A 12504-nucleotide genomic window follows, 5' to 3' on the forward strand; every position below is an offset into this window, starting at 1 on the left:
CTGTGTTCGGTTTCTTCGGTTTCTTCAGTCACGTGGTTGGTTGCTACAGATTCTTGAGGAACGTCATTGATGCATTGATGCCCCACCTCAGCCTTTCCTTGAATCTATCTTCAATTTGTAATCCACAGCCTTCACTTCCCGTACACACCAACAACAATTTCCTCCTATTTGCCCAAACGCGGATCAAGTCCAATCGCAGAACTGGAATCATGGCACCGAAGATCTTCATGTAAACCCCACCCTTCCCAGAAACTGTACAACACCTGACATTTACCTGGCAGAACTGGGACCACAGGTTACATTGGAGGAGATGCACTGTACGCTCTTGAAAAAGCACACCCAGAATACGAGTATACAGTACTAGTTCGAAATTCTGATAGAGGAGCCCCAATTGCTGCCGCCTACCCCAAAATCCGCCTGGTGTACGGCACCTTGGACGACTCGAAATTGCTCGAGGAGGAGAGCGCACGTGCCCACATTGTTCTGCGTAAGTATTTCGCTTGGGAAGCTGTTCTAATCGCTAATGCTCTCTATTATTCAGATACCGCTGATTCATCAGATCATGGAGGAGCCGCAACTGCAATCTCAAGAGGGCTTGCCGCCGGGCACACGAAAGAGAAGCCAGGCTTCTGGATCCACATTTCCGGGACAGGCATTCTCACCTGGAAGGATAGTGAAACCAAGACCTATGGCGAGCCTCCATCACAACCTCCCTATGATGACCTCGAGAACGTAGCTGGTCTCACCGGTCTTCCCGATTCGGCCTTCCATCGGGATATTGACAAGATTGTCCTGGAATCAGCTTCAGATTCCGTCAAGACTGCAATTGTATGCCCGCCAACTATTTACGGTCCTGGTCGTGGCCCCGTAAACAAAAGGAGTAGGCAGGTGTATCACCTTGCCCGGATTACACTTAAGCTTGGCAAAGCACCGCAAGTTGGGAGGGGTCTGACTGTAAGTCCATTCCCTCCCAGCATTACGTCTTTTGCCCTTGTCTTGCGGGTTGTTCACTCTTTATGTGCTTGCTCACATGACGATGTCTCAACCCCAGCTATCAATCATACTTTTAAGACAATACTGAATGAAAATCATTTAGGAATGGGACAACGTCCACGTCCACGACCTCAGTGATCTTTTCATACTTCTTGTCGAGGCTGCTGTTGCAAACAAACCCGAACTGGATTCCAAGATCTGGGGTAAGGAAGGCTACTTCTTAGCAGAGAATGGCCACCACGTATGGGGAGAACTGTCAAAGCAAGTTGGTGAAGTTGCGTACGAAAGGGGGTACATTAAGGAGAAAGGTGTCACGGCAATGTCTCCCGACGAGGCCTCGAAGCAAGCTGGCTTTGAGGCTCTGTCGTGGGGCCTGAATTCTAAAGGCTATGCTAAGAGGGCGAGGAAGTATTTGGGCTGGAAACCGAAAGCTAGAAGTTTGAATGACGAGATTCCAAATATTGTGGATGGCGAGGCGGAGATCCTGGGGCTGAAGGTTGGCCATGCGGAGCAGGTTGCTACTGGCAAGCAGTGATATGATGGATCTCCTAGCAGAGTCTTAAGTGGCCATGCAAGTTCATGATTACATATCCCAAAAGACGAAGAGCGTTCAACTCTCCCACAGTGTCGATCCGGCTTCTAATGTCTGTTCTGGCCTCAGCAGCCTAGGCGATATTCTTCAGGACAAGGCTCCATCTTCATTCATCGAATCTACCACCATCTTCAAATCAGTAATCCGTGGAAGGCGTTGCCTACTGTTCCCATATCTGCCAGAAGTTCCGCTCTCGCTTGCTCGCTTGCTCGCTTAAAAATAGGGGTTCCCGGAATTTATCGCTGGAAAGCTATTTACCTTGATGTACTGTACTAAAATATGGATTATTTTGTCTACCAGCCTAGGAGCTCGCTTGTAAGTTAGACACTGGGAAGTGGATAAACACTCCGGAATGTTATTGAGTGTAAACTAGCCAAAAAGCGCAATATGCTGCGTGGAGGCCTATTCAGCTTTTGTTGGGTTGGTTGATGCGTCCCTCAAGACCACGGCCTTTGCTTGTCATTCTCCGCTTGATAGGTAGATGGACTTTTGAGAGGGGGCTAGGAGTTTCGATTCACTGAGTTCTATCTATGTTGAAGTGTCCGGGCACGAGGGCTACTTTGTGAAGCTGTTCGCAGCTTCGGAGAGTCCAGGGATAGTCCAGAGTACCCAGTTGGCACTGTCCCTTCAATCTTCGCTTCCACCATGTCAATGTGGCAGGAAATGCAGGTCACTTTGAAGTCAAGCCAAGTAGAAGCAGATAGATAAAACGGTGCATAGAAAGCTACTTTCTTGAGCTACGGTCATGGCGGCAGCCTGACTGCAATTGCATTGAAAGCGACGGTGCATGTGACTTCCAGGCAGCGTGGTTCTTGCGTGTGCGCGGACGTGTGGTAGGGAAAAACTTTTTCAACTTGATGCTTTCTTTCTCGCATTAACCTGAATACCACTCACCTCTCCCCCGGCGCCGTCTAGGGTTTGTCTCTATAGGTGAAATAATTATTTCCATAGCTCCCGTTCGTATGCCAGAATTTCAGCACATCTTTCCCTTATTCAACATCACATCTTTGGAAATGCTCGCGTCAACACTCAGACCTGTCCGTGACACCAAGTCCCCTTTGCGCATTCAACCACCTCTATATTCGTATTACTCTTATCATCCAGTATCACTCCCATTATCACGCATCACTCCTATCATCTCGCGCTACTTCTGTTGTCACGCACCACTTTGTTGTCACATACCACTCCTTTCGTCAAGCATTACTCCTGCCGCGAGCGGAGCGCTAGGTATAAAAGGAGACTTTTCACGCCTTGAGAAACCTTCCCCCGAAGATACCTTTTCATGGCCACCGTCACGGGGTCTGACCACGGGACGGCCGGCCCCAAGATGTGCGCCTCGGGTTATTCTGTGTCGATAGTTGCGGATGTGATTCTCCTTCATACGTGTTCAAATACGCTGGGAATTGAAGTTGGACTTTTGCCCCTACCCCATGGCTTTCATCTCTCCCAGTTTATACTTATGGTTTCACCGAATGCCATTATTCTGTATTCAACATGTACATTGACGCGACGAATTGGCAAAGGCATGAGTTTACGTGATCTTCTATTCAGACAGTAATGCTACCTATCCTCTAACTCTACCCCGTCATCCACATCCTCCGTTCCATCCATCATATATGACGTTGGACCTGCGCCGCGAAGTGGGGAAGTCACCAAGTCTTCGTGACTCCCGTTAATTCTAATCCTCCCTCTGCTCACATGGTTTACCTGATCTGATACCCATATCGCGCTCTTCTTCAACACGCCCCAAAGCCGCTCCTGGCTCTCAATTATCTGCCTATCATCTCTCGGATTCTCACTGGCTTCCACCTTGAACTGATATTTCAGGCAATCCTTGACAGTCACAAGGCCAGTCAACTTGCCGTGGTACTCAATAAGGATCACTCGTGGTCCGATTTTGCGGAAGAGTTCCATGACTGTTTCGAGAGGAAGGCGGGGATGCGCTGTAACGGGGGTGGGGTCGATAAAGCGGCTGAAATCAACGGACGAGGAGGCCATTCCGTCGAAGGTGGTGGCGGGCGTTGCAGGAGTAATCGGTGCGGATGCACCGTGGGTCGTTGACGGAGTGAAGTAGCATACTGCAGTGGGACTGATCGACCGATCCTTCTTTACTCGATCGATGGCATATCGAAGCTCGGTGCGGCCGATATATCCTACTAGTATCTTAGATGTTCGGTCTTCCACAATAGGGAAGCCTTGGTATTTGTCCTCGCGCAGTAATTGCTCGAGGTTCTTCATGCTAAGCCCCGCGGTTGGCAATGCAACCACATCGCTCGTCATGACTTGCGAAACAGGGACACCGAAGGTGTGGTCCTCCTTGTTGTCCAGGAAGGGAAAGCCGTTGAACCAGATCATCCGGTCCGCTATTCCTCCTTTTCCGAACAGTTCGCCGACTGCTTTGGTGACGCCGACGACAATCATTGTAGGCAAGATATAGGTTAGAGCCCCTGTGAGCTCAAACATAATGACAACCACAGAGACTGTGATGTGCATGATTCCACTCAAGGCTGCCCCAGCACCGAGAAAAGCGTAAGTTCCTGGTGTGATGCAGGGGACATCTGGCTGGCAAGCGGCGAAGAAGACGGAATTTGGATAGGCCTCGTGAAGCGCCTGTACCAGAATTCCCACTGTCCTGCCAAATGATGCGCCAATAGCCATTGACGGGACGAAAATACCGGCCGGTACTTTGCAACCATATGAGATGATAACGAGGAAGACTCGTATAATTGTTGCCAACGTCAACGAGATGATCATCTTCCACCTGTTTTCTCTGTCGCAAAGACCATTGTAGTCTTCTGAACCCTCACATTCCAAGAACAATATCTCCATGCTCTCTGTCATATCAATCCTCAAAAACATATTCGGGTAGCAAATTATGGCAGTTCCAGTCGCCAACAACGTTGCTTCGAGAATAGCGTACTTTGTAAGATACTTCTTTCGAAATGCCTGGGCTCTCAAGTTCCACTTGATGACGAACGCTCCATAAAGCCCTCCGAATATGCCGATGATAATGTAGAATACAACCTCAAAAAAATGCCACGACCGATCGTAATGGACCTGAAACATAACTAGCTGGCCGGTACGAAAAGGATTCATCGCTGCCAGGACAGCAGTTGCAACTAAGGCGCAAAAGTAACTTCTCCACACAGTCTTCAGCGGAAAGTAAGACGACATTTCTTCCAGTGAGAATAGTACCCCTCCTATGGGACTTCCAAAAGCTACTGCGACTCCAGCAGCTGCACAAGCACTCAGGATTTCCCGAGTTTTCGATGCATTCCTCTTGTACTTTTCGAACAGCCTGGAGATGACGTTGCCAGTACAGACAGCGTAATGGACACTGGGCCCTTCTTTTCCAACCGACAATCCGGAGGCAATGGCCAGTGGTAGGGCTACGGACTTGATCACCAACGTCCAGAAGCCAAGGAAGCCTTTCATGACGAAGCCGGCTATGATACATTTTATTTCGGAGATTCCAGACCCGGCCGCGTAGGGCGCAAATGATCTGACGAGACTTGCCGATGTTAGGGCAAATATTGTCTAGGAAAGTCAGCAGATGAGGAGCATGGAAGAAAGTCAGCGTACAGCAAACATAATATATAAGAAGTAATTGAGTGGAGGTAAAGAGCTCCAACGGTGCCAATCATCGCAACCTGTGGGTTGTCAGATTTTATATTCTCATTTGGTTTCTCATCCATACCGTTGTCCTCTCCCCAACAGCAGAAGCTCTCGTTGAGGTAGAAAGCAGTTTCGCAATACCCCAACTTTACATCTGACAGCCATTCCGTAATAATATTGAGAAAGGCCGCGTTTACACCAATGGCTGCACCTGTGCATATATCAGCTTCTCAACTCTTATTCCAGTCGTCCATAGTTACCGATCAAGGTTACCACGATCCATCCCTGCGCTGCTTCATAAGACTCCCAAAGCCTGTATCTCCATCCAGCGTGCCCACCTCTTTCGAAGAAGCCTGCTGTCTCTTTCCGTCTAAGTTTCCGTCGTAGTTGTTCTCTTGCAGCGTCTTGGACCCAATCTGAAAGGGCTTGTGTTAGTTTCGAAATAAATCCGATGCGTGTCAAAGGTACCTATGGTTGTGAAATCCTGGGAACGAATTAGTATATAGCTGATGGGGTCACTCTCCCAGATTATTAGTACATACCTCATATCTCTTGATCTCCTCAATCTCTTCATCTATCTGATGTTCTGAAGCTCCTGGGGCAGCTTGCGCCTCGCCCTCCTCGACACTGATAGCAGACAATCGGGCAGAGAAGGATGGATGTTGCTGCAGCCGCGGAGTTGGGAAAGATATGGAAGACGACCGGGAATTCATCGTCCTAGGGGTATTGTAGTCATATCTCTGGAGTCCGTGAAGCCATCCAGAATGTTTTTAAATGCTAGATGCTGTTGCACGGCTGTGGCGGTGATGTTGAAGCCTGGCTGAGCTGCAATCGCGGAACCAGGCAGCCGCTAGCGTCGGTCTGGTCGGAGCCTCCCCTATTCAGCCTTCACATCCTTTCCAAGTTCTTGACTTATTGACTTCTCTCTTTTTTTAGGGCACGAAAAAGATGAGAACGTACGGTATTTTGTCTGAGATTGGAAACTATTTGAATGTGTGCACACTCTTCAGTTTGTTTGCTTATTATTGGCTTGTTTTCGTCCTTTTTTTTGATTTTCTGAAACGCTAGCAGCAAGTCATCTGCTTTGCTTTCTTGGAGCATAAACTCCAACCTAGGAAGACTAGAATCCCAACCAAGGCGTTCCTTCATATTAGTTGCCGACCTTCTCCTCCTCGTCAACTTAGTCAAACATTGCAGCTCGATCCACATCGAAGTGTTTGACAGGCGTTGTAAGAATGAGGAGGAATTCAGAGAACAGTGTGGGGAAAAAAAGAGGACAGTAATCGGGTCTGTCTCAGGTATTATTGGCTTGATTCCATCCCTTTCCTGAATGTTTAGCAGCAAGCTCTCTCCTCTTCCTTTGGGAAGAGCCAGTTCAAAGATTGAGAAGACTGGCTTGGGTGGACACATAAAGCAGTACTGGATTCTCAGTGTCCCAAGTCGCCTTGAACTCTTTCAGATGCTTTCCCTTTAAAAGTTCCTTCGATTTAGGTGCATTCAATTTTTGCTTCCTCCCAATGTCTATAAATTTCTGGAACATTTAAAAATTGTCCCCTTTAATTTTCAGCTTGACTGGGGACATTGATAATTAGTGCCGCGATTTTTGTCCACCATGAGACCGGATACCTGACTCCAACCCCCCTTCGCCACCCAGATGCACAACATCTTTCCTCTTAGACGAGATTTCCAACAAAATTCAAAACACCGGTAGCAACCTCAGCAGTACCTCGCAGCCCTTCAGCACCGGACTGGTCCCTCGAACGGACTCTTCTGACGTCTTTCGCTCCTGGCTTGGAAGCTTCCCTCTCCTCATTCGTGAGAGGTATTCCAGTGAAATCCGCCCTGAACAATTTCCCCGGGGGCTCCGCAGGAAGCCCGAGATCCTCGACTCGGCCGTATCTCCCTTTCCATTTCAATTTTATCCTCAGAAGAGACGGTTCCTTTTGCTTCCCTTTCCCTTCAACACAAAATGTGGGAAATTCAACCTCCTCTAAACACGTATCAGCCAACGGTCTCTTGGGATTGTGAAATACTGACCATCAATACCGTACATCAGACTTCGGCCCTCAAAGTTCGCCTCCAGCCCCGGTATGAAGGAAAACTTCAACCGTACTCTGACCAACTCCTTGTCAATCCCAGCTACACGGTCGTGGATCTCTACGTCAATCATCTTCGAGTTCTTCGGAATCTTTAGAAGAAATGGTTGATTCCATACCGGGTTCTGTGTTTTTGGTCCTGGGTCCGTTTTGAGATCGAACAACCTTATGGCACCCCCGAATTTATTTGGTCCATAGAGGACCACTTTGGCAAATGCAGATGGCGGCCTGAAGTTGGATTTCGGTAAATTAGAGGCAGAAATGATTGTGAGATCAATAACATCATCGATTTCGCTCCCTGACAAGATTTTCTTCGATCTTTCCCATTCTTTCAATGCCGCTGAAGCGTGGAGACGCAGTTCTGGACGCAAGCCGTACCAGTCCCTACAAAAGGATACTGCTTCCTCAACTTGTTCCCAACCAGCAAGACGCTTCTGCATCCAGGCTATTCGGGTATCCATTTCTCGATTGTTCCATCTCACTTCGAGTTCGTCGTGGTGGAGTGTTATGAACGTTAGACCTGATAAGACGCTCGATAAAGCTTCCAGAAAGCCCATGATGTAAGTGAGGAGCGAGTAGTAGCTCTTTTGAGCAAATTCAAATTCTCTCAGAGGGAATTGCAGGTGGGGTTTCTGGACAGTAGCCACGGTACTAAATTTAAAGTCCAGTGCATCCAAGTCGCTGAAGTTGACACCGCTGTTGTGCTGACCCCGAACCAAAATGAACTTGCTAAGAGCGGTAGATGCGATGTTCAGGGATTGAAAGACCTTTTCAATTATGTTCACTTCTCTCCTGTGTTCGAAGGATACTCGTAAAAGCCGATGCAATCTCTCGATCTGTTGGAGACATCGCGGCGCTGTTTCGTATGCCATTACTGAGAACGAGGCTGCGTCCATCATTTGTATGATTTCATCCGAATCCTTGTACTCTGCTATCATTGCCTTGGGCAGCCAGTCGCAAGGATGGGGCAAAAGATCCGGTGTTTCTTCTTTTGAGAGAAACCTTTTGGTGGCCTCGATTTCTTTGGCTTTCTTGATGCATTTAGAGATGTCGGCATCCAAGTCCTCTTCAATCCCTTCCTCGAATGTATATGGAGGGGCCGCATTGGAAGAGGTCGGAATGAACTGCTCAGGGTCTACCATCGTCATCATTCTCCTGGTCTGCTCTAGATTCTGTGATTTTTCTTCGATGGTTCCGCGTTGTGCTCCAGGAGTGTAGCCTGGCAATTCTTCTTCTTCCCGCCGATCAACATCAACAACGGGATGATTTCTTAGCATATCTTCCTCTTCTTCCCGATGATTTCTCCCGAGCAGATTCTGAATGAAAAAGAACTCTTCATCAATTAGGTCTTGTGAGATGCCATATTTGAGAAGTTCAGTCTCCAAGACTGCCCAATCCGAGGAAAGTAGCGACCGCTGGAATTCTGGGTTGGGGATACCTCGTAAATGCTGTAATGCGGCCGTTATCTTCTCTTGCGAGTGACTTGAAATATAAATTAGACCCGATTTGACGAAGAATGTCACAGCGTAGAGCAGAGTTGATCGTAAGACATATCAGTAACACAGTAGAGTTTCCAATTCAAGATTCCATAATCCAATAAAGTGTTTGAACATCAAGCCTGAATGATCTCAAAACTTCAAGACTCAATTCCCAAGACTTTACGGGTGAGACTTTGAGCAAGGTATCTAACCAAAGAGAGATTACTCACCTTCGCAAGACCTCGAGGAAAGCAGCCAGCCTGTTTTGGTGACCACGAAGCGGTTGCTCACGGATGCTATCAATACCACCATGATTCTCTTTGACTCCCTTCAATGCAGTCTCCAATTCCGAGAGCATAGCATTGACCCCGGAAACAAGATCCCTATATGTGTCCTCGTCGGCGGGAGAAAAAAGGCTATTTTGGCCTGTCTTCTCCACCAGGTAGAGGAGGTTAATGAGAGATCCGAGACTGCTACAGGCAGCTTGTAGTGCGGGGATGTGTAACAAAACTCTGTAGTTCTGTCTGATGTCAGAACTTTGCACCAAATGAGAGATCAGAGTGCTGTGTTACCTTGTATGCTCTCTCCAACAACTGTGGGACATTCTGGGGAGACATTTTCACTGATGTTCTAGCAGCTTGCTGCTCTGGCTAAGCCATACGGGAAGCTTCTAGAGACGGCTAAGATACGGCTGCTTCGGTTGTGTAATTTTATGAGACGAGAATGGTAAACAGGAATTCGAAAGTTTTATGTCCGATGCAGTAGGGCACACTGCCGAGTCCCGCCCCCCCTGTTGGCAGGCACAGCCGCATTGCCGGTCTGGTCATCCTCATTATCAAATTCCGTTCGTTCGGGCAGTGCTTTCGCAACAACCACATATTGGAATGAGTTGCTTGGCCTGGCGAATAGGAGACGGAGCAAGTCCTCATGCAAAGAGAGAGCCTGGATGTAAATCGGTACATGGTCACGTGAGCTGGACTTTCCAACCCAAACGCGCCTCCCACGCGCCTTCCCTCCACACTTCACTCGGCAATTTCATATTTCTTAACATCACCAACCGTATGCCCTCAATCCCCAGCAAGCATTGCAAACCTATTCACAAGGTGTACTCTCCTTTGATTTATACCACTAGGAGTCCTCAGAGACTTCACACCAAGCCTTCAGCTGTCCAGGAGAGCCGGAGGTCTTCTACAAGCAAACCACCTGCACGGACGAATTGTTGAGTAGGAACCCTTTGCTTTCGATCACGTCTCTCATATATAACGCGTTTTGTTGAGAAGACACTCTGTATTGCCTGTGGTGTGCCGACCCAAGCTGGGTCTGTGGATCTGACGATTCATTGAGCTCCTTCAGTGCCGGATGGCCCCCCTATCGCCGCCTTTGGCCGGTCCCCAGGCTAGTGCCACACTCAAAATATATCTCAACGCGCAAAGGCAACTACATTTCTTGAGAATCAAAATCAACCACCACAATGGAGTCGTCCAAGGGCTTACACTCTTTCCAGTTCTCGCCCTCGGACCTCTTGCAGATCAAGGGCATTTTGAAGGCGTCGGACTCGGAATTCTCGAAGCTCTCGTACGAGGAGATTTGGGAGACTCTTATCTCTTACAACCCCTTTAAAGAAATGCCTTACAATACAACTGCCATCCCTCCTCGGAGAGAGCCAACAGGCTCGACGCAGCTCCCATGTAAGAATCATTACCACCCTGATCACGAATGTGTCTAACAGTTCCAGTGTCACGAGTCAGAAAGATGATCGCCATTGATCAAGACATCAACCTGTGTTCGAACACCGCTGGCTTCGTCATAACACTGGCTACGGTATGGCCCCATCTTTACTGAACCGAGAGCATAGACTCATGCTTAAGATAGGAGTTGTTCGTCCAATACCTAGCTGAGTCCGCCCACAACGTCGTTAAATCGGAGCGAAAGCCTCGCCGAAATATCCAATATCGAGATATCTGTAGGCCCCTCTCCCCTGTTCAATTCCTCCTTCTAACCTTCCACAGCCAGCGCAGTCTCCCACCTTGACAACCTTGAGTTCCTGGTTGACGTGGTCCCGAAGACCGTTCCGTACAAAGAAGTCAAGGAGAGGAAGACCACCGCCGGACCTAAAATCAATGGTGAGAGCTCCGTTGAACCAGGCCAGACGACGCTCGATGGCAAGAAACCGGCTGTCAATGGAACGAATGGACTTGAACATGCTGGGCCGTCTGGAACTGCAGGTGAGGATGATCCCAACGCGCAGCTGGAGATGGAAATGGAGATCAGGGGAGCAAGAGCCAGTGTCGGATCATCGTCGGGATATGGTGGCAAGGAAACTTCTCAGGATGTCGAGATGCATTAGATTATTAAGCTTTATTTTCCTGTATTAGATTATCTGGCGTTCTGGAGCAGCATTTGGTCATCGAAATGAATTAATGACTTGTCCTGCAAAAAGCTGGAACGAATGTATGCGAACTAATCATTTTCAGACAACCAGTTTTCTATATCCACAAAGAGCTTGGTAGCCAGAAAACGCCCATACTTTTTGTCATTCTACCGCCAACGCCTTGATATGCAGAAGTTCGATTTCATTTTCCCGGGCAGCTCTTCTACTCCTCCATGGCCTCATCAGCTCCTTGTGCACCAAGTGGGACCCTCCCTTCGTTCAGCTCTTTTTCTAAGCGTATGATCTCCTGTAAGCTCTTCGCGTTTCTAATCATCTCCTCGACCTTCTTGCGCTCCTTTTCCGTCAGCTTAACCCGGTAGTTCTTCGATGACGAGTTGGCCGAGGCACCATTCGCTGAAGGGATGTCAAAAGTCTTGGACTTGACGCCCATGATCTAATCTCAAATCAGTTACATGTTCATCAAGCTTCGATTGGAGCTTGGGCTGACCTTTGAAGCAAGGGGAGATGGCTCCAAAGCTGTGCCAAACAGCTCCTTTGCCTTCTCACGCTCCACATCCTTCACCTTCTTATAATCCAGGAATCTCACAGTTGGACATCTCCACAAGACCCAGTAACGATAATTCTACACTCCATCAGCAACCATCCACAGCTTTCTTTGTAACAAGAGCCAGGCAGACTCACCTCTTTCCTCGTCACGGGGTTCTCCAACAGCACCAAGTGCGTAAGGCGCCCAAACGTAGCCAACACATCCAAATCGGCCAACTCGGCAAAGTTATTCAACGTGAGCACCAGCGTCGTGAGATTGGGTATCGAATTCGCGAGCGACGGTTGAATGCTCGAGATTCTGTTCCGCGCGAGCAGCAGCGTCCGTAACCGTGGGGACAGCGGGAAGTTCCCTAGCATCTGGATATCGTTGTCGGTGAAATCGATCGCATCGTGAGGCTTCCATTATCTATTAGCATACGCTCTCTCCAAGCCCATCTCCTTCTTCACGAAGAGGGGGTAGGATGAAGGGGGGAAGACTTACGCCCGCAACACCGAGATTCTCAATCGCTGGGATTTTGTGTCCTGCAGTTCCAAAGATTTGATATCAACTCAGCTCGCCTCAAAGTGTAGTATCATGTTCTTTCCAGCAAAGTACGCACCTCGGAGATCAAGTTCGCGCTCTCTGAGCGGGTTGAGGTAGGAGAGGGAGGATTGGATGAGGTCTGCTGTGAGCCTCATGGTGGCGGTTTACCTAGAGCTTTGCGTGATATCCTGGCTGGGGAATTTTGCCCCGGGAAGAGGTTGTATGGTGTGCAACTTTGTTGGAGGTGGACGAGGCTGAAATTCTTGTCC

At 48.5% G+C, this 12504-nt stretch overlaps 5 protein-coding genes across 5 annotated transcripts; 2 read left to right on the forward strand and 3 right to left on the reverse strand.

Annotated features, from left to right (window-relative positions):
* Window positions 1–209: 209 nt before the first annotated feature.
* K444DRAFT_641832 (NAD(P)-binding protein) lies at window positions 210–1528 on the forward strand (the record flags this gene model as incomplete). The annotated part of the gene is made up of 4 exons (XM_024884669.1): window positions 210–229; window positions 282–487; window positions 542–954; window positions 1097–1528. The coding sequence occupies 4 exons, from the start codon at window positions 210–212 to the stop codon at window positions 1526–1528; spliced, it is 1071 nt and encodes a 356-aa protein (XP_024739424.1).
* Window positions 1529–3111: 1583 nt separating this feature from the next.
* On the reverse strand, window positions 3112–5988 carry K444DRAFT_557636 (uncharacterized protein). Its single transcript, XM_024876793.1, has 6 exons — window positions 5743–5988; window positions 5669–5684; window positions 5461–5616; window positions 5283–5411; window positions 5168–5235; window positions 3112–5122 (listed from the first exon to the last, which is right to left on the reverse strand). Exons 1-6 carry the CDS (start codon window positions 5911–5913, stop codon window positions 3146–3148), a joined length of 2517 nt encoding a protein of 838 aa, XP_024739425.1. The 5' UTR covers window positions 5914–5988; the 3' UTR covers window positions 3112–3145.
* A 607-nt stretch (window positions 5989–6595) lies between these two features.
* On the reverse strand, window positions 6596–9480 carry K444DRAFT_610574 (uncharacterized protein). The gene is made up of 4 exons (XM_024879776.1): window positions 9347–9480; window positions 9005–9294; window positions 7238–8778; window positions 6596–7190 (listed from the first exon to the last, which is right to left on the reverse strand). Exons 1-4 carry the CDS (start codon window positions 9389–9391, stop codon window positions 6874–6876), a joined length of 2193 nt encoding a protein of 730 aa, XP_024739426.1. The 5' UTR covers window positions 9392–9480; the 3' UTR covers window positions 6596–6873.
* A 447-nt stretch (window positions 9481–9927) lies between these two features.
* K444DRAFT_344272 (uncharacterized protein) lies at window positions 9928–11611 on the forward strand. Its single transcript, XM_024872052.1, has 5 exons — window positions 9928–9997; window positions 10279–10462; window positions 10510–10595; window positions 10647–10737; window positions 10784–11611. The coding sequence occupies exons 2-5, from the start codon at window positions 10399–10401 to the stop codon at window positions 11119–11121; spliced, it is 579 nt and encodes a 192-aa protein (XP_024739427.1). The 5' UTR covers window positions 9928–9997; window positions 10279–10398; the 3' UTR covers window positions 11122–11611.
* On the reverse strand, window positions 11369–12390 carry K444DRAFT_641835 (L domain-like protein; the record flags this gene model as incomplete). The annotated part of the gene is made up of 5 exons (XM_024884670.1): window positions 11369–11599; window positions 11654–11788; window positions 11848–12108; window positions 12194–12234; window positions 12312–12390. The coding sequence occupies 5 exons, from the start codon at window positions 12388–12390 to the stop codon at window positions 11369–11371; spliced, it is 747 nt and encodes a 248-aa protein (XP_024739428.1).
* Between the last annotated feature and the right edge of the window lie 114 nt (window positions 12391–12504).

This window comes from Hyaloscypha bicolor, assembly GCF_002865645.1.
Source record: "Hyaloscypha bicolor E unplaced genomic scaffold K444scaffold_53, whole genome shotgun sequence".
In the NCBI taxonomy this organism is placed as follows: domain Eukaryota; kingdom Fungi; phylum Ascomycota; class Leotiomycetes; order Helotiales; family Hyaloscyphaceae; genus Hyaloscypha; species Hyaloscypha bicolor.

What these genes read in the sequence shown, in the direction of transcription:
- K444DRAFT_610574 (XM_024879776.1), bottom strand. Translation starts at nt 9,391, where the DNA reads ATGTCTCCCCAGAATGTCCCACAGTTGTTGGAGAGAGCATACAAG. An exon ending in TGTTGGAGAGAGCATACAAG is followed by an intron (nt 9,295 to 9,346) that starts GTAACACAGCAC and finishes GACATCAGACAG; the next exon opens with AACTACAGAGTTTTGTTACA. An exon ending in TTCCTCGAGGTCTTGCGAAG is followed by an intron (nt 8,779 to 9,004) that starts GTGAGTAATCTC and finishes TTATATTTCAAG; the next exon opens with TCACTCGCAAGAGAAGATAA.
- K444DRAFT_557636 (XM_024876793.1), bottom strand. Translation starts at nt 5,913, where the DNA reads ATGAATTCCCGGTCGTCTTCCATATCTTTCCCAACTCCGCGGCTGCAG. An exon ending in CTGTTGGGGAGAGGACAACG is followed by an intron (nt 5,236 to 5,282) that starts GTATGGATGAGA and finishes GACAACCCACAG; the next exon opens with GTTGCGATGATTGGCACCGT. An exon ending in TCTTATATATTATGTTTGCT is followed by an intron (nt 5,123 to 5,167) that starts GTACGCTGACTT and finishes TGACTTTCCTAG; the next exon opens with ACAATATTTGCCCTAACATC.
- K444DRAFT_344272 (XM_024872052.1), top strand. Translation starts at nt 10,399, where the DNA reads ATGCCTTACAATACAACTGCCATCCCTCCTCGGAGAGAGCCAACAGGC. An exon ending in AGGCTCGACGCAGCTCCCAT is followed by an intron (nt 10,463 to 10,509) that starts GTAAGAATCATT and finishes TAACAGTTCCAG; the next exon opens with TGTCACGAGTCAGAAAGATG. An exon ending in TCGTCATAACACTGGCTACG is followed by an intron (nt 10,596 to 10,646) that starts GTATGGCCCCAT and finishes TGCTTAAGATAG; the next exon opens with GAGTTGTTCGTCCAATACCT.